Source organism: Rattus norvegicus, chromosome 1 (assembly GCF_036323735.1).
Source record: "Rattus norvegicus strain BN/NHsdMcwi chromosome 1, GRCr8, whole genome shotgun sequence".
In the NCBI taxonomy this organism is placed as follows: Eukaryota; Metazoa; Chordata; class Mammalia; order Rodentia; family Muridae; genus Rattus; species Rattus norvegicus.
The window spans coordinates 147,356,554-147,378,780 of NC_086019.1; the positions used below are offsets into that span (position 1 = coordinate 147,356,554).

General features: G+C 45.3%; 1 protein-coding gene across 3 annotated transcripts in view; it reads right to left on the minus strand.

Annotated features, from left to right (window-relative positions):
- The window catches only part of Cemip (cell migration inducing hyaluronidase 1), a 155,501-nt gene that overhangs the window by 40,502 nt on the left and 92,772 nt on the right, over positions 1–22,227 (minus strand). For all 3 annotated transcript variants that reach the window (XM_063262728.1, XM_063262727.1, NM_001427855.1), the window contains 7 exons: positions 21,966–22,202; positions 17,900–18,079; positions 15,118–15,188; positions 13,993–14,088; positions 13,356–13,477; positions 10,141–10,273; positions 9,205–9,396 (listed from right to left, as the gene is read on the minus strand). In XM_063262728.1, coding sequence (XP_063118798.1) covers positions 9,205–9,396; positions 10,141–10,273; positions 13,356–13,477; positions 13,993–14,088; positions 15,118–15,188; positions 17,900–18,079; positions 21,966–22,202 — 1,031 coding nt within the window. The remainder of the gene's footprint in view (positions 1–9,204; positions 9,397–10,140; positions 10,274–13,355; positions 13,478–13,992; positions 14,089–15,117; positions 15,189–17,899; positions 18,080–21,965; positions 22,203–22,227) is intronic.

Genomic DNA, 22,227 nt, shown 5'->3' on the forward strand with positions numbered 1-22,227 from the left:
ATACCCACCACAATGACCTTCCTCTGCTGACCGCTGCCCTCCCCATTATCAAGCACACATCCTGGGAGCTGACAGTATTGCTACAGAAGCCTATGGTTTTAGAATTCTGCAGACTCAGTGAGATAGTGGTTTCTTTGAAGCAATATGACATTGGTACATACTAAAGCTGAGAAAACAACTCCAGGCAAGTGAATGGTATGTGTTTTCTATTGCAGCTGTGACAGATTACCACAGGTTTATATTTTATGATCCTGGAGGTTAGATGTCTGAAATTAATTTTCTGGGGTGAGTCAAGGTGTTGGCATGGCTGCTTACTTGAGAAAGTACCACATAGAATCTGATCCTGAGCATTTTCAGATTCCAGTGGCCACCTGTATTCCTTGGCTTTGAGATAACCATCTTCTATTTTTCATAGCTCCCTCTGCTTCTGTCATTCCTTTGCTTTTTCTTCACTAATCTCCTATAATACTTCCTTTCTGGTACCTTTGCCATCACATTGGACCCACCCATATAACCCAGAACACTTCCATTTCCAGAATTTTAATCTAGTCATCATTGTAAGCCCTTTCTGTCATGTGAGGCAATGTTCACAGGAACTAAGGATCACAGCATAGATTCAGCCTACCAGTGTCCTTAAGAGTCTCAGGTATAGTGTCAGTCAGCTTTCTGTTACTATAACTAATAGCTGAGATAAGTATATTTATAAAGAAGAAAAGCTTATTTCAGTTTATAGTTTCAGAGATTTTGAGACCCATAGGCTATGTTGCTTTGGCCAATGGTGACACAGCATATCATGGTGGTTGCATATGGCAGAGGAAATCCATTTACTCTGCATCCAGAAAGGGAAACAGGGAAACAGGGAAAGGAGACCAATATCCCACAGTCTGCTTCTAGGACTTATCCTTATGAACTTAAAACCTCCATTAAGTTCTACCACCTTCTAACAGTTCCACACTGGTCTGACATCACTAGAGAAGACCATTGGAAACAAGTTAACTACAGAATTCTGGGACTCTTCCTCCCTGAACCCACTGTAGCTTTTGGTTTGGAGTCAAGGGCAATGTATCGTCTTTACTGCTTTAAGGTCCTATGGCCACTCATGTAGAAACCTCTGCTTCTATCCCTGTTTTTCTCCTTGACTGTTAGCTCTGTGATCTTCACAGGCAAGGAAACCACGGGGTCTGCTCTCTAAAGGGCAAAGTCTGTCCCCAAAAGTGGTGTGCATGGCTTCTGAGGGACACTGCCTTAGGAGAGCCAAACAGAGGCAACACGATGCCCATTTGGTGGATGAAAGAAAAGAGACTCAAATTTAGAAAGAGCCATTCTAGAAGTAGATGTGGTCCATCTCTAATTATGATGTCTCAGTCATGGAGGACTTTCTACCATCCTGCTTTTGATCTGCTAGGTTTTGATCTCCTCATGAACATGTGGAAGGTTAGATATTGGTGAGTCTGGAGGAGAATGTGGAGCTATGACGTCATAGGGTATATGATAAGGATGCATTTCTCTTTACAACTGGATGCTGACTCCAGGGAAGAGGGAGCCCAGGCCAGGGAGTGCTGTGAGCCCAGGCCTCTTCCAGTACAGACACTTCTGTGTAACGCCTTGAATGACTTGAGGGTGATGCTTAACGGAGGGTGAGAGGTTCCTCTTTCCAGAACCTATTTATTTCCCACATACACTTGACTCTGATTTCAAGGGCAGAACAGGTCACTATACCATTGTGTCCTTTTTAATGATGACCACAGGAGTGTGCTGCTCTGACCTCTCTTCAAGAACTGAACAGCAACCACTGTTCCTTCTATTACAGTTCATGCAGTTTTAGATCACAGGGCCTCGAACTCCCCCATCTTTGTTCTAGAGAGCCTGTTGATCCACTTTAACTGGTTCAGGCCTTCCTGAAAGGAAGAGGTATATTTGACTGATCTCCGTCCTTCTGTGCCTGCATTGTTGTCTGCAGATCCTGCAGAGTCCTCACACGCATCTTGTCAGAGAGCCTTTTATATGTCTACTTCTGTCTGAATGTATCTTCCTTCGCCCTTTTCTTTGTCATGGAGAACATCTATTCTCCTAAGCCACGCCAGTTCAATATGCAGAGAACTGGGTCATTTTATAAAGCTGGATAATCCGTCCCCAAGAGCATCCGGGATCCCAGTCTTGGGCATCCCAGGCCTCCAGTCAGGCTAGATCCAGAACTAATCTTTCTTAATGGAAACTCCAAAGGACAATGTTACTGACAATGCCCAGAGAAACTCTCAAAGGATTTCTCAACCAAGCAAGACAGCTTGGGGTTGTATCTGGGATAGAGAGGGAGAATTGACTGCTACTGCCCAAGGCAAGTGATAAGCATTCTTTTGGGTATGCTGAGTGGTACAGCATAGAGTTGGCTTTCCAAATGTCCCCAGAAGGCTAGACTTGTTTTGGGAACAGATGGCACTATGAAGAACTGACTCAGTTACACCAGTCCTGATGCCATTCTCTAATGGTCTAAGGTGGATAGACACCCTGGCTCCTGGTGGGCTCATCTCTTTCTCTCCTAGACATCTTCTTCAGCTCCTTTCAGGCTAGCTGGCATTACCACCTGAGGGCCTTTGCTACACCAGAGTTCCCATCCACCTTGTTGCCTCTAAGAAGAGAGCCATTTTCCACATGGCTCTGAGCCAGACTGTGTGACTCAGTTTGCAGTAGAGTTCTGGAGCCTATCGTTAAAACTTCTTAAACCTTGGGCCCTTCGTCTATGAAACAGAGATTAAAAATAGCTCATGTCCCAAAAGGTAGCTAGATCAACAAGTTAGTTAATTCATAGAAATGTGCTTAAACAGCCCTGGGCAGTTGGTTGGAGGCCAGAGGGACAGAAATGACACTTGCAGCTGTCAGGGCTTTTGTCTCCAGAGTTTCACCAGTGACAGAAACTAATGGACAGCTGGTTTCACAGGGGAAGCAGGGTTCGAGTGACTTCAGGTAGATGGAAGGCTTGTGTGTATCAGATTCCCATGGATTAAGGAAATGCAGGTTCTACTGAGAACTGCAGGAATTTTGTGGTCACAGCCACCTCCCCTGCTCCAAGACGCCTTATCAGAACCTTTACAACATTGTTTCTGTCCACAGTGCGAGCAGTTATCTCTCCTTGTCCCTTTCACAGGCCACTCCCAACCGCAATCCCAGGGAAGTGGTATGCCTGATTTCTTCCATCCCTCCCTGCATGCGAGGTTCTCCCACAAGTCTCCATCTCTCCCCACCCCAACTCCCTGCCTTTTCACAGCACTCATGTGTAGGCTGATCAGGCCAGAACTGTCTCAAATGACTTAGGCCTACTAGGAAAGGGGGAGGGGACTTGGGGCATAGGGAGACTCTAAATGTTGGTATTTTCTGGGTTTATCCAAGCAGAGAACCAGACACCCTGAGAACAAGAGAAGAATAAACCACAAACACCTTCTCTGGGAGACAGACACACCAGGTACTTATAGATTAGAACCCAGGGTGTCAGAAGAAGGCGAAGACTGGATTGTTCTTCTCCTCATATAATCAGGGGCAAGGACTAGTCCAGAGGGACAAGAATTGCCTAGGACTCCTATGGCCATTTCAGATGGAGATGCTAAGATTATGTATGTTTATGGAAGACGACACAGCATATATAGGTTTGCAGCTAGAGAGCTGGGGATTTGAAAGATACTAGCTTGCTTAGTCTACACTAGCACCACCCACCAGGACATCCTGTGACAACAGATTCCATGCTGTTCTGCATGGTAGCCACTAAGTTCATGTGTCTTTCAAACACTTAAAATCTTTCTACTGTGAGGAACAGGATGAAATTTTATTTCACTTCAATTAAATTAAAGCAGCTACATGTGGCTGGTGGCTACCACTTTGGAAATCATGGACTTAGGTATTTGATTTCTACAACCTCAGTTTCTCCATCTGCTTCATATGTAAAACAGGAACTCTCAGATATTGAGGGCCTCACGAAAATGGGACAGGTAGGCCTGCACAGTACTGGAACTATCATGGTGCTCATTCTAAGAGTGGTCATAGGAGTTAAAGGGTGGAGGTATTTGCAAGGCAAGGTGAGACAGTGACAAAGATAGAGGATGGCAAGATAACCGAAGGGGAAATTTCAAGTGTCATGGCCATATCAAGAGGTGCTGGAAATCACACTGAGGCTGGCAAAACTTGGGAAAAAAGTTTTTAGGTGGGCCATACATTTTCAGCACATTGTCACTCCTATCATCAACAAAACCTTAAAATGTAGAGAGGGTTCTTGACTGGAAATAGGAAAGGAGGATCAAAGAAGAATGTACCCCTCTCTGTAGCCAGACTGAGGAGCTGACTCTGACAGAAGTCAACAGGTAGGAGAAGAATTCATGAACAGAATGGGGTGGATAGGAGGAGTCCTCACGCTGCGTTAGTGGGGGAACAGAAAGCAGAGTGTGGCCTTTGGGAAGAGGAGCAGTGGGTGTCCCTCAGGACAGACTGGTGAACAGACAGCTGTGCTTGTACAATCATCCTCGGCTGGCACTTTTGTGACACTACTCACAACTCTTTCCATGGGGACCCAGTAGGCAGTTGGAGGCTGGGTGTGGGGCTAGAGCAGAATCCTTCAATGGTAACATAAGGGACTTGAAGGTATCATGAAAGAAGTCTAACATTGTCTCCCTTCATACATTCATCCTTTGGAACTTGGCCCCCAAGAAGCACCCTGACATTCTTGGTCCAGCCTGGGCACATTCATGAGGTAGTTGGTTGGGTTGCTAACATTCTGTCAGGCATGAATCTCCAAATCTCTGCTGTGTGAGCCTGGCATCTCATGGGTCCTTCTACCTCAGGGTTACTTTGGCATTCACAGCTGCCCTGTCAGGATCTTCTCAAAGTGAGATCTCTCAATCTTAGGGTATACCCAAGGTTTAGCCCAAACCTAGGGGAAATCCTCCTACATCCATTCAGGCCAGTGGTGGAAGTCATCCTGTATAGCTGCATGCTGCCTGAAGGCATAAGGAGTGACTTGAGCTCAAATGATCTGCCAGAGGGGCAACTGACATCCCAGGAATTTGTCTACCATGCACTGCGATGATGACCTAAGTATTCTCCTGCAGATGCAAACATGGAAAATCCTTCCTTGTTAGGAGCACCCAACAGACTCATGGAGTTCATTAGCTTCCTGTGTACTCAAGTAAAGGCCCTGGTTGTCCTGCGGCCTCCTCTGCCATCTGTGATCCTAGGAGCTCTCATGGTCTCCCCTATAGTCCACTTGTCCTCCTCATGGCTGGTTCACCCCTGATCAGGTGATGTGCCCATATGCCTTCCTTTCTAGCAATACTTCTTTCCTAGCCACTTTGTCATCTTCTCCCAGCTTCCCACTTAATCGTGAACCTCAGGGAAAGCACCATGCCCACTCCAACAGAGTGGAATCCCTCCTCCCTCTGCCCAGCTCCAGCTCCTTACACACCTCTTTTTTAATTATTGTGTATGGAGTCTTACTGCTATTGTAATGACTCTTTGGTGGATGCCATTCTTCCTGCTGGGATGCAGCTTCCCTTGGGGCTGTCCATCCTTCTCGCCATGGCACCTTGAGGTGTATAGATGATAAAATGTTCCACCCCTCTTTCTGTCTCCACCCGCCTCATCCCCAGAGGAGGAAGGTGCTGACCCATCATCCACAGATGTGACTCCCACACCTGAACCACACCTAGCCGGTCAGATCTCCAGAAGATTACAGCAGGCTGCCACAGCCTCAAATGTTACTTAATAATGATAGAGGTTGCTTTTTCCTCCACAAAGCCAAGTGCCTGCAGGCCCTAAATGGCAGAAATGGCAAACTGAAACATACAAGGTCCAACCACTAGTAATCAACGACGCTCCTCTATCCCTCTCATACTGAGGGCTAGATGCTAAATTATTGTAGGTAGGGCTGTGGAGATAGCTCAGCGTCACACAAATGTGAAGATTCTGAGTTCAGTTCCCAGAACCTACACAAATGCTGCTTGGGTGTAAGAGTCTGCCTATAATTCCCTTGCTCAGAAGGTAGAAATTAGGGATCCCTGGAATGAGCTAGCTAGTCAGACTAGCTGCATTAGTGAGGTCTGGGTTCAGTTGAGAGACTACCTCAGTAAATTTAAATAAGCAGGAGAATGATAAAGGATGACTCCCAATATGAAATCTGACCACCACACACATACATGCACATCCCCCAATGTGTGAGCATGCATATGTCTATATATATATATATATATGTATATATACAAACACTAAACACATACATAAATAAGAAGAATAAAAAGAATTGTAGCTGATGTTAATAGTAAGCACGGCACAGTAGGTGTGGTGGCACAGGCTTTTGATCCTAGCATTTGGGATTTTGAGTTGGGGCTATCCTGGGCTACGTTAGTGAGCTCTTATCTCTACAAATGGGGACACAGCTGCTTGATTCCTCTTTTTTGCCTCTGCCAAACAAGATGAAGTCAAAGATGCCTTTTGCAGAATGTGTTACAGATTATGCCCAGCATCTCATTTCCTTCTAACATTAGAATTCAAACCACAAATAACCCCCATCCAGAGCATTTTAGCATAGTGTCAAGTTCATGTTGCCATGCCCTGTCCTGTAGATGATGAACGAGGCTAACTCCTCAAGCTCAGGGCTAAGAGAAGGGTGATCTTCTAGGTCTATCTCCTTCCCTTTCTTGAATATAGATTAGTTTCTCTGACGTTCATGCGGAACTATTTTTTCTGCTTTGTTACTTAGATTTTTATTCTCCAGATTATTCTTTTTTTTCCACTTCATTTCTTTCCTTTGGGTGTCAGATTGATCTGGACTTACTTATAAGATGCTCCAAGCATATCCTGAAGAATGTAGGGGTTCAAATATTATTTAGATGGGATCTCTTACCTTGCAAACTTCTCTTCTAGACTTGTCCTGCCCACTGCTTCCTCCTTCTTTTTCTAGCCATATTCCAAAACTAGCATCTCACTAAAACTGTATGTTTTTCAGACTCTAATCAGAGAATTGGTGCCTTGGGATCCCAGCTGTGCTGCCTCAGGCATCTGACACACAGGGCCATTTCCTCCAAGAACAAATTCAGGAGGTGGACCTCTATAACTGCTTCTCACTTCATTGAGATGAGGCTTCTCAAATTCTTCCTCAAGTATGTCCTAATCAGCCGAAAGAGATTGTGTTGAGTTTTAGTTTCTCAAGGTTTATTTTTAAAACACTAGATTTTTGAAATATACTGCCTATGCCATCTCAATGCTCAGTCTTCTCATCAAGATTGGGCTACTTCCCCAGGCAGTTGCACGTGACAGTCTTGCAGTAGCGTGTGATAGTCTGAATATCCATTAGTGAGTCCCTTCCCTTCTGGCAGGTCACTCTGGTTTTAAAGAATGACCCTTGTATTGACTCGAGGCAGTCTAAGGATTACTGATAAAAGTCCTGACCTCTCAGAGAAGCCTAGCCAGATCTTCTCTCCCTGGACAGTGGCTGTGCAGTATGATGTCCCAGGGACTCGTCATGCTTCTAGAGACAGGGCTGCTTAGAGATGCTGTCCACTGCTCCCTGCTGCCCAGGCCCTCAAAGCTGCCCTGCACCGAGTCCTTTGCAGCTTTGTCTTCAGTATCTAATTTGTTTCTCTGACATGAATGGCCTGCCCATCAATTCCTTCTTTGTTTCAGATAGTCAAGTTGGATTCTGTTGCTTACAACCCAAAGACATAATACGTAATTTCCAGGAGCAATTGACCTACATTATGTCTAAGGTCTCTGTAGTGGTTTGAATAGGAATGACTCCTTAGGCTCATGTTTTTTAATGTCATTAGGTAGTGGCACTACTTGAGAAGGAATAGGAGGTGTGGCCTTCTTGGAGGAAGTATGTCACTAGGGGTGGGCTTTGGGATGTTAAATGCCCAAGACAGGCCCAGTGTTTTCCTCTCTTCCTGCCACCTGCCAGTCCAGATGTAGATCTTTCAGGAACTTCTCCAGTACCATGTCTGATGCCACCATGCTGCCTACCACGACAATAATGAACTGAATCTCTAGACTGCAATCCAACCCAAATTAAATGATTTCCTTTATAAAAGTTGTGGTTATGGTATCTCTTCATAGCAATATAACACTGACTAAGACAGTCTTTTTTATTCTCTAAGGATCTGTGATTCTGGTAATATCACAAAACATAAAACATAAGGCATGTAAAAGGAGAAGAAAATAGAAAACTCAAAAGCTATAGAAAAAAGAGATTTAAAGCATTGACACAGGACTTTCTTATTTTCAAACAAATGTTCATTCTGTCCTCTCAATCTCAGTGAGAAAAATAGGCTTTTCTGACAGTTCATATTGACCTGCACTGTGGGATGCACTCTATATTGACCTGTGTTTTGGCCAGCAAACTGTGACTGTTTTGTTTATTTTTCTCTGAGTTCATTTTGTTTTCTTTTGTTTTGAAGTAAGACGTTATCCTGAAGCCTAGGTTTGCCTAATACTCACTATGACTATGTATCTCAGGCTGGTCTCGAACTCACAGCTATTTTCCCTTTCTGGTATCCCAAGTTCTAGAATTCTAGATCTAGATATAAGCTAGTATGCCCATCATGAGCTAGTTCTAAGCTCAGACCTTAGAAATCCTCCATTCTCTCTACCCCCCTCTATAGGAATTTCCCACCTCTGTCATGAGAAGAATGTGTCTGGGGAAGACTGAGAATAGTATGGAGCCAATCTAAGCCCAACTTCTAGACTGGAGCTAGGCTCAGCCTAGAAAGGCTTAAGCCTTGTGCTATGATTGTGTCCCCCAAGGCTCATGAGTTAAAGCTTTGCCGTGATGCTATTAGGGGCAGGGTCTAGTGGGAAGAAGTTAGATCACTGGAAAAATCTTTGAGGAGGATGCTGAGACTCCAACATCTTCCTTTCTTTGTTTCCTGGATGCCATGAGATAAGCAACTTCCTCCATCACTAGTTCTTGCCCTAAACAACAGGGCTAACAAACCATGAACTGAAGCTTCCAAACCCATGTGTCTTCCTTTTTAAGTGAATTCATTTCGGATGTCAGGCTGCCTGCTTGGACAATGTTTAAATGCACCAATGAGGAACCAATGCTTGCAGGGAAGATCTCATCATTTTCTTTGTTTTGTAGAACTCTGAGATTAGCTCACAGATACTGATCTCCTTTCACTTAAGGTCTACCAGTGTTCAGATTCCTGCAGCCTGAAGTGAGGAGATACTTACCTGCCACTTTGACCTGTGTAGAGGTGCATGCTTTGCAGGGGAGCACCTGGAACTCTTCTGCCTGGTACATCGAGTAGTCAGTGCTGGCGACGACCAGGGTGTCTCCAGGCCTCCAGGACCGCACATTGTCCACCAGACTCAGGATTGTGCTGTTTACGTTGGTGTCGATGCTAACCGTGAGCTTTGGCCTCACTGTAACCCAAAACAGGAAGGACTGAGATACAGCCCTTTGCCTTCAGCAAACATGTGGCTGCCCACCTCTTCCCCTCCCTTCTGGAAATCGGTAAATGCCAGGTGTGCCCTTCCAAAACCCAAATCACCAGGCTCTCTCTCATCCCAGTCTCAGTACTTACAGGTTTTTGAAGTCAACAAAAACCCAACCAAAAAAGACCCATTCATTAGCTCTGGGCAGAGGAATTTTCCACTGACTTCTAAGTTGGTGTTCAGTGTGCTGCCTCACCACACCCTCTTTGCCCAAGATGTAAAACAAATATAGTCCCTCTCCACTGTTATTTCCAGTAGCCGTAAGCCCTCCCCCCAAGTCCATCCCTAATGAGTGCTTTCTGGAGATGCTGATTCCAGAACAAACCAGCCATTTCCAGTCCTTTCTAATGAGCATTGCCTGGGGAACTGGGTTTCAAACAACAGCACCAGAAGAAGCAGAGAGTCTGTGTCAGCCCTGTCCATCAGCACACTGCATTCTTGGACCATGCCCACCCTTCTAGAAAGGCTTACTGACAGGCCAGAGATTTGCTATCTGCTTCGATGGCCAGGACTAGTCTGGCTGCTTCTGCACTCAGTGGGGGTGATTATGACACTTTGATACTCAACACGGCTGACCCAGCCATCCCATTTCACACTGCATTGAAGCCAGGTCAGGGATCAGAGCTCAGTTGCATTTCTAACCCAATATGGTGCCAGGATCTGCTTGCTTACCAGGTTTTCCGCATAAGAATCTCACTCGATAGTTGCGGCAGGCTCTGCCCCGGGTGTAGCAAGCAAACCTGTAATCTTGGCCATTTTTGTAGACAACCTCAGTGCTGAGGGCAACTCCATCCATTGTTGTGGCCTGAGAATGGAATGGAAATTACAGAGCAAGGATTTTTTTTATGAAGAGGGAGAGTGCAGATTAATGTCCACAACTTATATTTACAAGCCTAAAATTGTCCCCACTGTGAAACTCTTTACAACAGCCCAGGACTATTATCCCAATTATCTTTGTGAGTTTTGTTATAAGGAAGACATGTTAAGTCTCAGAGTGGAGGTGGTGAGGCCTGATTTCTGGGAAAGAATCAGTTAGAAGGTTTGTGATCTAGCAGAAGTTCTGAGTCCTCCTTATTGCTCATCATTGTGTACATATTTACAGAGCATCCACAATACACAGTCTCTCTTAGGACCCTGATATGTCTCTTCTTATGACCATCTTACCACCATCAGTCTATGAAAGGAGCTGGCATTTATTTACCAGGGATTTACCCTATATAATCCAGAGGTGCCCAAATGGGCTTCTTTTCCCACCAGGAATCTCAAAAGTCTCTGTGCCCAGGCTCTACCTAAAAGGTTTCTTTACTGACAGAATAAGCCAGTTCGGCCCAAACAAGAATATAAAAGCAGATTTATTGGGAGGTAGCTCTCCAGTGGGTTCACTGATCTCAAAGGAGCAGGTCAGTGAAGTTGAGCATTGTGTTTAAAGCAAGGGTTTCATAGAGCTTAGGTGAGGAGGGATGATGTGTCCAATAGGAGCTTAGATTGTGCCCATTAAGCTCAAAACCTGAGCCCCTGGATGGGCACTCTCAGGTAGGTTGCTGGAAACATGGAAGAGTTTACATGGATGGATGGTAGAGAAACATGATGACACGTTAGCAAAGAGTTTTCTCCATGTGGGTGGGGTTGAGGAAAGGAGAGCAGATGGGGTTTATCAGTTTGTGCAAGGTTTGGGCAGTGGTTCCAACCAAACACTACCCTCAAATCTAAGGGTAGCTCAGATCTGGTGTATTTAGGCTGTGGCCTAGGCATCTGGACTTTAAAAATTTCCCAGGTAATTCTAACAGGTAGGAAAGTTGGGATCAACTCTCTCAGTGAAAGACCTAAATGCTTGTGTTTATTCATTACATCCTCATAGTGAAACTATGTTGTGGTAGTTGGTTCTAGAGATAAGAAAAATGGCCTTCAGAGAGGATGAGTAACTTGCCAAACACCACAAGGCCAGTAAGTGGTGGAGTGAAAACTGAAGCCCAAGTTCATTTAGCTTCAAAGCCCCCATTCTAGTTTTCAGGCAGGCTCAGCCTCATGGCCTTGGTTCAAATGTCCGGTTTCCCATCCCCACTACCCATCCACCCCCAATGCATCCTTGAAAGTGAGGTTGCAACTGACCAGGGATGCCAGGCAAGAAGCACAAGGGCGGGATAGAATTTAGGAACAGGCTCAAAGGACGGTGGCTCTTGCCAACTGGGACTCATCCCAAAGCCAGGGTGTGTCCCTCTGCGGACTGTGGCTGTCATTCAAAGACATGCAATTTAGAAAAGCACTGTGCCCATCTTTGGCACAGAAACCATGGCGTCAAGGAAACAGGCTTGGAGAAGAGGGAAGTATCACCAATGAGAGAGAGAGAGAGAGAGAGAGAGAGAGAGAGAGAGAGAGAGAGAGAACTAGACTTTTTAGGAAAGGTTATCTAGAATCTCACTGATCGACTAACAGAGCCAGCTTCATCTTTGGCCTGAAGGGAAATGCATACTAAAAATCAATCAAAATCCAGCTCTTTTCAAGTCACTCTCACAGCCATGATTTCCATGGTCTCTGTTACAGTTGAGATCAGGTTGTAAGCCCATCCCTTTGGTATCTACCAAACCCCACAGGAGTCATCACCAAACTCAAGTTCATCAACTGTCAAGCTCTGACCTCAGAGCCCTATAAAGCCAGCTTCATCTTCAGTGGGAGCCCTGTCACACTGACAACAGGGCCACCACTCATTACCTATTAGAGTTGGATATTTGTTACAGGACACAAAAGAAATCCAGCAATGATTTCAAGGGAACTGCTTAAGTACACTGCTTTCTCTTTTAATGACTTCAGTCAGCCTTGTACAACTCACCAGAAGTGAGTTTGGTGGACCAAGCAGGATCCTGCAGCCATGGCTGAAAAAGCAGGGTGACAAGAGGGAGAAGGAACTCAGACAGGAGCTGGAGTCTAGGCTTCAGACAGATAAGGAACCTTCACTTCTGTCTCTCAGGTGGGAATAGTACAACTTGGCTAACCTGCTTCAGAGGAGGGGACAGAGAGTAATTCCACCCAGGTGACAAGAAAAGCTAGGGATGAGTTGGTGTCCTTTTCCCTCCACAAGTTTGTCCTACCTAGAAGAAGTGCAGGGACAAAGATGGAGCAGAGACCGAGAGGACGGCCAACCAATGACTGCACAACTCGAGACCCATTCTATAGGCAAGAACCAATCCCTGACATTATTAATGATTCTATGTTATGCTTGCAAACAGGACCCTAGCATACTGTCCTTTGAGAGGCTGACTGAAACAGACAGAGACCCACAGTCAAACATTAGATGGAGCTTGGGGACTCTTGTGGATGAGTTGGGAGAAAGGTTGAGGGACCTGGAGGGGATAGGGACTCCACATGAAGACCAACAGATTCAACTAATTTGGGTTCTTGGAGTCTCCCAGAGAATGAACCATCAATCAAAGAGCATACATGGGCCCAACCTAGCTTCCCCAACAAATACGTAACATATGTGCAGCTTCATCTTCATGTAGGTCACCCAACAACTAGAGACAGGGCTATCCCTAACTCTGTTGCCTGCCTGTAGATCCTGTTCCTGTAACTGGATTGCCTTGTCTGGCCTCAGTGAGATGATCACTTAGTTCTGTAGTGACTTACTGTGCCAGAGTGGGTTGGTACCCACTTTATCAGAGAAGAAAGGGAGGGGATTTGGGAGGATGGGCTCTGTGAGGGGAAACTGAGAAGGAGGGTGCTGATATCAAGATGTAAAGTGAATAAATAATTAGTGGAAAAACATGAAAAAGAAAAGAAAAAAAGAAAAGTTCTGATCTACAGAGCCTTCTTCAAAGGCTGTGTGTCTGTGTCTGTTTCAGTCAGCTGTTGGGTTCAACCAGCAGACTCCCTGACTGTTGTGAGGTTGGTACCTGTATATCAATGGGTCGATTGCAGATTTTTCCTGGATAAGCTGCTCGCAGATCTGAGATTTTCTCCCCACCTTTGCTCTGAGGCACCTTATCATGGTTAAACCACTCTGTCCATTCCACATCTAGGCAGAAAGCAGAGACATGATCAGACAGGACCTTGTTTCCTTTTGACTTGTCTCCTGATGACTGTTTCCTTTTATAAAGGCAATATGGGCTTCTTGTTCTTACAAGAGAAATGAGCAGGATGGAGAGAAATAAAAGCCCATTCGTAAGCCTGCCCCCAATTCCCACCACTACCATGGCTTGCTTTTTGCAAGCCTGAAATAGCTGCTTGAAGACCAGCTGGTATCCCAGCCTCTGCCTGCATTTCCTGGCCAATACCATGACCTGGCATATTAAAACAAAACAAAACAACAACAAAAAAACCGCCACAAATCCCTGTGGAGGTGCAATGCAAATCTTAACCACAGGTGAGAGCTCGCTAAGAATTTGCAAAGGTGTCTTGATTAATGAAAGACAGCATCAGCTGCTAATTTCTCAGTTGATGCCTAGTAAAGTGTCCCTACTAGTAGAAGAAGTCCTCGACCTGTGCTGCTGATCGATGCTTGGCTTTAGCAGTCTGTCTGAAACACCTCACCTTGAACCCATTCGCTGGATGAAGAAACATTGAAGTGTTCGCCATGCTCTGTCTGGAACAGTTTGAAAACCCGGGCAGCAGCCGAGCCTTTGTGACCTGTCAAAAGGACCAGATGTGTGAGCAAGTCAACAGACCCTCAATTCCATGATGATGTTGACTTTAACAGAAAGGAAACCCCAACCCCTGTAGCTCTTTGTTTTGATTTGGTTTGGTTTTAGTGTTTTATTTTCAGTTTTGTTTTGAGATTGAATCTCAGGTAGCCCCGGCTAGCCTTTGAATTATGAAGCCAAGGATAACCTTGCTTCCACCTCCCAATTGTAGGGATTTCAGATGTGCACTATCAAGTCCAATTCACAGTGGATTTTTTTAAACTCAAAGATCTCGAACCATTTCATTAAAAAATATTTTTCCCATTATCAAACTACTCTTGTCACTTAGAAAGAGGTTTACATCCATATTTTTTTCTTCTGTGTTTCAGTTTTGAAAGTTCTATTATACCCTTCTGACAAATGGAAAGTTGAGAAAATCTATTATTTCTCATGATCTCAGTTCTCCACTGGGCTTAGAACTGGCAGTACATACCCTAACCACATGGTCTGTCTGAGAAACACCCTGTACAGGCCATGGATGTAGCTCAGACAAAGTGATTGCCTAGCATGCATAGAGCCATAGGTTTATACAATGGGGGTATGTATATTCCTGTAATCTCAATGTTAAGGAGGTAGAAGTAGGAGGAGGGTCAGTAGTTCAAGGTCATCCTCAGCTATATATTGATTTTGAGGCCAATATGGGCTACTTGCCTTAAAAAAACAACAAAAAGACAAACAAACAAAAACAAACTTTCTACGGTCTCTAGTCCATACTGTTTTTCTGGAGGTCACCTTTCAGCTCTTAGCTTTTCTTTGTCAGTGAAGACATCTTTGGATATACAAAATCCTAGGGAGAGATCTACTTTCCTCTAGCCTGGACCTGTGTTGCTGGCTCATTGTGAAGTGGCCAGATTTTAGCTGGGTCCTTGCAGATGGGCAGGTATGTTCTGGGAGCAGTCAGTCACTCATCAGTACCCACAGCCTCTCATCAGGGAGACACTGGAGGGGACTGGGACTTTCACCAACCATTCATTACCATGGTATTCAATGTGGTCTTCAACTGAAGAGGAGGGATTTCCTTTCACAGTGATGAAGCTCCAAGGGTGTCTGGAAAAAACAACAGAGGGTCAGGTTTTTCACATGTCAGAGCCGGCACTCGATAGGGCTCACAGAGTGAAGACACAGTCTCATAGCTGAGTCTCCCTAACTACTGGAGGAATTTACCATCCACCCAAGGGCATCCCTTCCCCATAAAACAAGAACCTCTCTTTGCAAGCACAAGACTGCCTGCTTCCTCAGCAGCCAGCTAGCCTGGGCATCTTTTGCCTGGAGACAGTTTTACTCAATGCTGGCAAAGAATGGCTATGAATCACAAACAAACATGCCAACAACTCAACCAACCATGCCACCCGCCAAGCCCAATTAGATCCTGCAGCAAATATTGGACTGTTTCCAACAGAGGTGATTCCATTCATGCCCATTGACTGAAAGAGGTGAGCTCAAGGAAAATGGCACAGGATAGTAGGACTGGCCACTTAGCCATCTGTCTTGGATCTTAGAATGGGATGAAGCATGTTGGCCCGGTGATGGGGAGGGAAGGAAAGAAAGGCTTATTTATGGTCTGGAAAGGTCTCATAGCCTTTCTGTCTGGAAGCATGTACTGCTTTATTTAGTGATTTTTTTGCCTAGCATGCTACATGAGCAATTGGGGTAAGGGCCCCACCTAACATACCACCCTGGCATATTGAGCATTCTATACTGAAAGGAACTGAGAAATGGCAGAAATGACTCTCTATCCTTCCTTCCTCACCTCTAGAGCTGAATGAAGAGGGGTTCTGGGAAGAACCCCAAGTCTGGTCATGATAGTTGGCTTATTGGAGAAAGACATCAGATTTTCTTATTATTCTCTACATTTCATCAAACTTAGCACAAAAACCCTCAGGTTGAACTCTTTGGGTTCTTATGGCTTCTGTTTCCTTGGGAAGGTTCTCCGTGGTGTTTAACTTAGCATAGTGAAATCTATGTAGCTTTCTTATGAGAACCGGGCCCTTTTTGAAGACTCTCCCATCCCCCAAGGATGCAGGAAGTGCTCTTCTACAACTAAGCAAAAGATCACCACGATGTAGTAGCTTTTCATTTTGCTTGGACCCCCTGTGTTAGGAAGTCAGTGCTGAACGATGTTCAGCTGAGGTTAAAGAGTAGTCTGTGTCACACTTGTACGTAAATCTTTCAATGGCTACCCATTGCCCTTGAACAAAACTGAAGTTCATTGGCACAGAGCCATTGACCCTCCAATGTCAACCTTGCATCCTTGTCTCTCATGCATCCCTCCTGTGTACATCACAGCTTGGTCCTTCCCAACTCCACAGGCTACATAATAATGTTTCCTAAAAAGTCTAGTTCTCTCTCTCTCTCTCTCTCTCTCTCTCTCTCTCTCTCTCTCTCTCTCCCTCTCATGGGTCCCATTCATATCCACCTATTCATGCAAGCTCAGCAGGCCCAGCCAAGTAAATCTCACCAAAACCTCCTCACTATTTCCTGAAAGAATAAATGAGGGACCCCAGTCCCAGGACATCTACTGATTTTAGATGCTCAGTTCTCATCACCCAAACATATAAAGGAGGAGTGATTATGTAACTCCTGATGCTGTGACCAGGATGAAATGTGGAGGTTCCCATTGTTCCAATGACTCTCTTAGAAGGAGAGAACAGTCATTAACTGCCAGGCAGAGTGACAACTATGTTACTCATATTATCCCATGATGCCCCTCCCAGCACTCTTTTGCGATAGATCCTGAGATACCCTATTTTACAGATGCGAGAATTAAGCAAAGAGGATGAATCACTTGCCTGTGGTCACACCTCAGAGGCAGTGCAGCACAGCCTCAAAGGCAGGCATCACAAGTCAGGCTTTGGGCTCTGGGCCACCACAACCTTCTCCCAAGGTCCTTCAGTAGCTTTTTTCTTCATAGTCCCTCTCTCATCATAAATTAATAAACTGACTTTTGGTTTATAGTGTGGTGAAATGAAAGTGTGTCTGGCGTTCACTGACAAAGGAGGCCCTGCCATGCCAAGATATTATTGTCATATTTGGCCGCTTGAGCTTCCTGCTCCAGTTTCCCTTCCAGAAGCAGCAGCCAGAGAATACGGCCTGGGACCTGAGGTGGCTCTTCTTGCCCAGAGGTTCTCTGTCCAGCCAGCTAATTTACTCTGCAGGCTAGAAAAAGCTTTGGGCATCTCTTGCTTGCCCTTATCTGAGGAGCTGAAGAGTAGGTAACATAATCTCAAACAGCTAGGGAACAGATCAGAGCAAATTCACCCAAGATGAGAGCTGGCTCACAGGATCGAAAGATGTGACTGCAGTGTGCCAAACGACTTCCTGCAGTTGTCAATGTGCACATGCCAACAACAGGCGTGATGTTACAATCCAAAGCAAGAGGCTGCACACTACAACCTGTTAAAAGGCTCCCTTTCCTTGGGTGTTTAGCTGGGTGGAGATAATTGCATAATCCCTAGAACACTGTCTGCCAATCCCCAAGGCACAATATGAACCTTGAAAGGGTAAACAGACCTTGGCTGTCCATCAGGACTCTTATTTCCTTGCTCATTCTAGGCACACTCAGTGCTTGTCAGTGACTGAGGAAGTAAGTTCATACAGAGACCTGTGCACTGCAGTAGTGGGCTTTCCTATAAAAACAAAACAAAGCAAAAAGAAAACGAAGCAAAAGCCTGAGTTTGTCCGGTGTGAGTGAGCAGTTTGCCTGCAGAGTCCTGTGTTGTCCTTCTAAGTACAGTGGAGATGGAAGTGATGGGCAGTACCTAAATCCAAGGTGGAGGAAGTGCTTGCTGCCCAGTTTGGTCATTGCTTTCCGGGCTGTGTCATCCAGGTTTCTAGAACCTTCGTCATTCACTGCGACAGAAAGAATCCTGCCATCAGGCACTGCATTTAAATACTGGACCAGACGTTCGCTCTCTTTCTTGGATCTGTAAGTGTCAAACCTAAAAGGAGAAGAGACAGTGAAGATGTGGATGATCTTGGCAGCAGTCTGAAAGAGACAGAGCAGCTAAGATATTGTCCATAGACCTCGAGGGGTATAAACAAAGAAGCCTCTTGTAAGAGCAAGCGAGTTTGGCTGTTTGTCTTGCCCTACAGAGATGCTCAAGAAGGGGGATTTGATTTGGTCACATTTAACATTCACAGGGGAAGGTGCCTCAGAAATAACTACAGTGGTGGAGAGCTTTGGATCTGAGATGTAGAATAAGTCACATGGTTGGGGTTCAGGCCTTACATGTCCCCTGTCTTCCTGGGGCTGCTGCTCATGCATTTCGGAAGGGATTGGCATTAGGAGACAGTCTAGACACCTAGAGCAGCAGGGATTTCTGTCTCTGATCCAAAGCAACTCTTCCAAAGTCCTTGGGATGACATCGAGGCTGCCTCATGTCATGTCTCCCACCCTGGAGCAGCTCAAGTGAATTTCAGAGTCATCAAACTGTCGGTCCGATTCCCACTGCAGTAGCGATACACTTTTTAACCTCTGTGAATGCTACTGCATTTCTGCTTTTTCCTCATTCTTTCTCTTTTAAAAAACCATTCTACTTTAGTATAATAAGAACTCTAATAAACTCACCATTTTAAACAAGTTTTTAAGTATATAATGCATTATGGTCGACTACAAGTACCATGTTGTAAGACTTGATCTTAAACAAGTATATAGCACATTATGGCCATTTACAAGTACGATGTTGTAAGAAATGATCATCCCTTATTACATTGTGTGTGTGTGTGGGAGGGGGGAGCTACAGATTGAGACAGCCCACAATATAGCAGAGCCTGATCTTGACCTCAAAGAGAGCCTTCCTCAGCCTCCCAAAGGCTAGAATTACAGGAGTGTGCCATCTCACTGGGTTCCTACTTTTTGGGGAAAGGGGAAGGAGCAATGTATCCCACTGTGTTGCTCAGGCTGGCCTTGAACTCCTGGATTCAAGTAATCCCTTCTCTGCTTCTCAAGTAGCTGGAATGTCAGCCGCATACCTCCATGCCTGGCTAATTCACTCTTACAAGGGAAATTTACACAAGATACAGATGTTTAACACCAACAACTATCCCCTGACAGTAAGAAATCATAAAGGAGGAGCTAGAGAGATGGCTCAGTGGTGAAGACACTGACTTCTTTTCCAGAGGTCCTGAGTTCAAATCCCAGCAACCACACGGTGGCTCACAACCATCTGTAATGAGATCTTTTGCCCTCTTCTGGTGTGTCTGAAGACAGCTACAGTGTACTTATATATAATAAATAAATAAATATTTAAAAAAAGAAACCATAAAGGAAAACAATTGCTCCAGCATCACTATTCTAAGGCGGCAACTCTACAGAAGGGATTTTCTTTTGTTAATAATTGTTTTAATTTTGAAATTATAATATAATTATATCACTTTCCCCCAACCCTTCCCTCTCCTGTCTCCAACCCCTCCCATGTCATCCACCTGGTCTTATTCAAATTTATGACCTTTTCCATTAAGTGTGTTCAGTGTGTGCATGTACATGTGTGTGTACATGTGTGTATGCGTGTGCGTGTGCGTGTGTGTGTATGTGTGTGCGCACGCGTGTGTGCATTTATTTCTAAATACAACCTGCTTTGTCTGTATAATGCTACTCACATGTATGTTTTCAGGGCTGACCACTTGGTATTTGTAACCAATTGGTGTGTTTTTTTCTCTAGGGAAAGCTATTTCCTCCCACTCTCAGCATTCATTAGCTGCCTGTAGTTCTTTCTGAAGGGTTGAGGCCATCTGACCTCCCACTTCCACGTTGCCATGTCTACTGGTCTGGTCCTTGCTCCGGCCGTAAAAGGTTTTGTACAGTTATAGTGGAAGAGATCTGACTTGGCAGTTAACAAGCAAATTGTTCTAAATGAATCTTGAAAAAAAAATAAGCCAGCATGACTGGCTAGGAAAAATTTGAAAAGGACAAGGTACCACAGTGTAGTGTGGTCATTGGAGAGGTATCGTCCACTGCTGATTCACACCATCTGGCTCAAGTGTGCTTCTGAAGTCTAGGCCTCCGCAGCCTGTCCACACAGCCAGCCCTTACCCACAACCCATGATACCACATCCACTCCTCCTTCAGGAGCCTTGCCTTCTCCCCTGATTCCAACCCCATCAAAGCCCCCTTAAAAGCCAACCCAATTCTTGCTCCTTCAGATAAACTTCTCATGTGAATATAGCCTGCATTTGTCCGTGCTTGTTAGTCTCTCTCCATATTCTCAACTATGGGATCCTTGAGGTCTCTGACATTCTTTAAGCCAAGGAGGTGAAGCAAGCAGAGCTCCCGATCCTCAGTTAAACACCCGTTCTAGCTGTCCCCTGTACTGACAGCATTTTAGCTCCTGACTGGCCTCCACACTGCAGCTGGTCTATGTGACACTGATTCCTGTATCTGCCCCTACGAGGGTCCCTGACTCTGCAGCTGTACCCATAGAGTTCTGTCTCTACTGGTCCACCCAGCTTTATCCTTCCAGGGATCTTTTGTAGAGGGGAGCTTAAGAGCCCCGAGGAAACAGGGCAGGTCCAGCTCTGCGGAACCCAGGTAGACCGCAGAATAAATGTGAGGCACGAAGGAGCAGGAGGCCTGTTGCTCTGCCTTCCAAGTGGCTCTAGAGTCTTCTATCAGCAGTACTTCCTGCAGATGCCTCGTCTCCACCTACACCTCTCACCTGGCCCACTACAGCTTGACTGATGAGATCTGTTGCTATGTGTTGTAATGCTAAATGCACGCCTGCAAGACCTGGTTGCCCCAGAGACAAAAGAGGCCACCTGCCTCTAAGTTATTTCTGATTGGTAAATAAAGATGCTGACAACCAAAATCTGGGCAGAAGAGACATAGGCAGGGTTTAGGGTTCTGGACTTTGGGGTTGGAGGAGAACCACGAGGGGAGAGAAAGGTAAGAGAGGAGGAAGCCACCATGGTTTACGTGAGTCATGAAAACACAGCCATGTGGGTTGGTTAATTGGAATTAAGAACAGCCTAGATGAAACACTGCAAATTATATAATGGGATTACTAGCTGGGAAATCGACATAATAGTGTTGAGAGTAGCTATCTGCCCAGCTGTTATGCGGATTAAGGCTTATTATGAATATAAAGGTCATGTGTGTCTTCTATCCAGGAATTACATGGTCAAAGGCAGGGTGGAAACCCTAGATTGGAATTAAATAATTTCAACAACACTTGACAGTCATCACTTCCCCCCTCCCAGCTACCTCCCATTTTCTTCCCAGTCACCAGAATGCTTTTTCAATTAGACCATGCCTTTCTTCAAGACCTCAGATGGCTTCACAGTTCACTGAAAATAGAAGCCACCTCTTTACTGTCACCTGTACCTCGGCTCCTCCTCCGTCCTGTCCCGCATGTCCACCTTTGGGCCCCTCTCCCTCATCTAAGAGTGCAGTGCTTTGGGCTCCTCTGGCCCTTTGCACTTGTGCTGAGGTTTTTCCTGACACAGTTCTCAGCTCACAGGCTGCTCCTTTACACTGGCCTTTCCTGATCACCTGACTAAAGTGAACCCGCCAGTTCTCTCTTTATTATCCCACTATATTCCACTATGCCTTTTACTTCTATCACTAGTTTTCTATCACTAGTTATCACCACCTGAAAGGTGTGTGTGTGTGTGTGTGTGTATGTGTGTGTGTGTGTGTGTGTGTGTTGTACTTGCACACATTTGCATTAAAGTCAGTTTTGCTGTGCAAATGCCTGGAAAAGAAGGTGCCTCTCTAGAGCAGAACTTCCTTCCATAGCATTCACACAGCCTGCCAGTCCCTGGGGAAGTCACCTGGCTGGGGGAGATCCTGAACAAGTGAGGACATGTGTAGAGGAAAGCCAACCTTACCGATCAGAATGGACAACTGTGCCCAATTTGGCGTCAATGACATGAACAATGACTCCACGGTGACCCCAGCTCCTTTCAAAAAAATATCCTCCCTCCTGCATGCCACCCGGATGAAGGGTCTTGTTTAGAAAAGTCCAGGAAAGCTTTTTCTGCCCATGCAACTCAAGAGTGCCTCCTTTGCCCACTCCGATGTACTTCAGGCCATAGTAAGGGTCCGGCGGGATGCTTTCATCGGCTCTGTAAAGAGAAAGTTTCCAAAGGG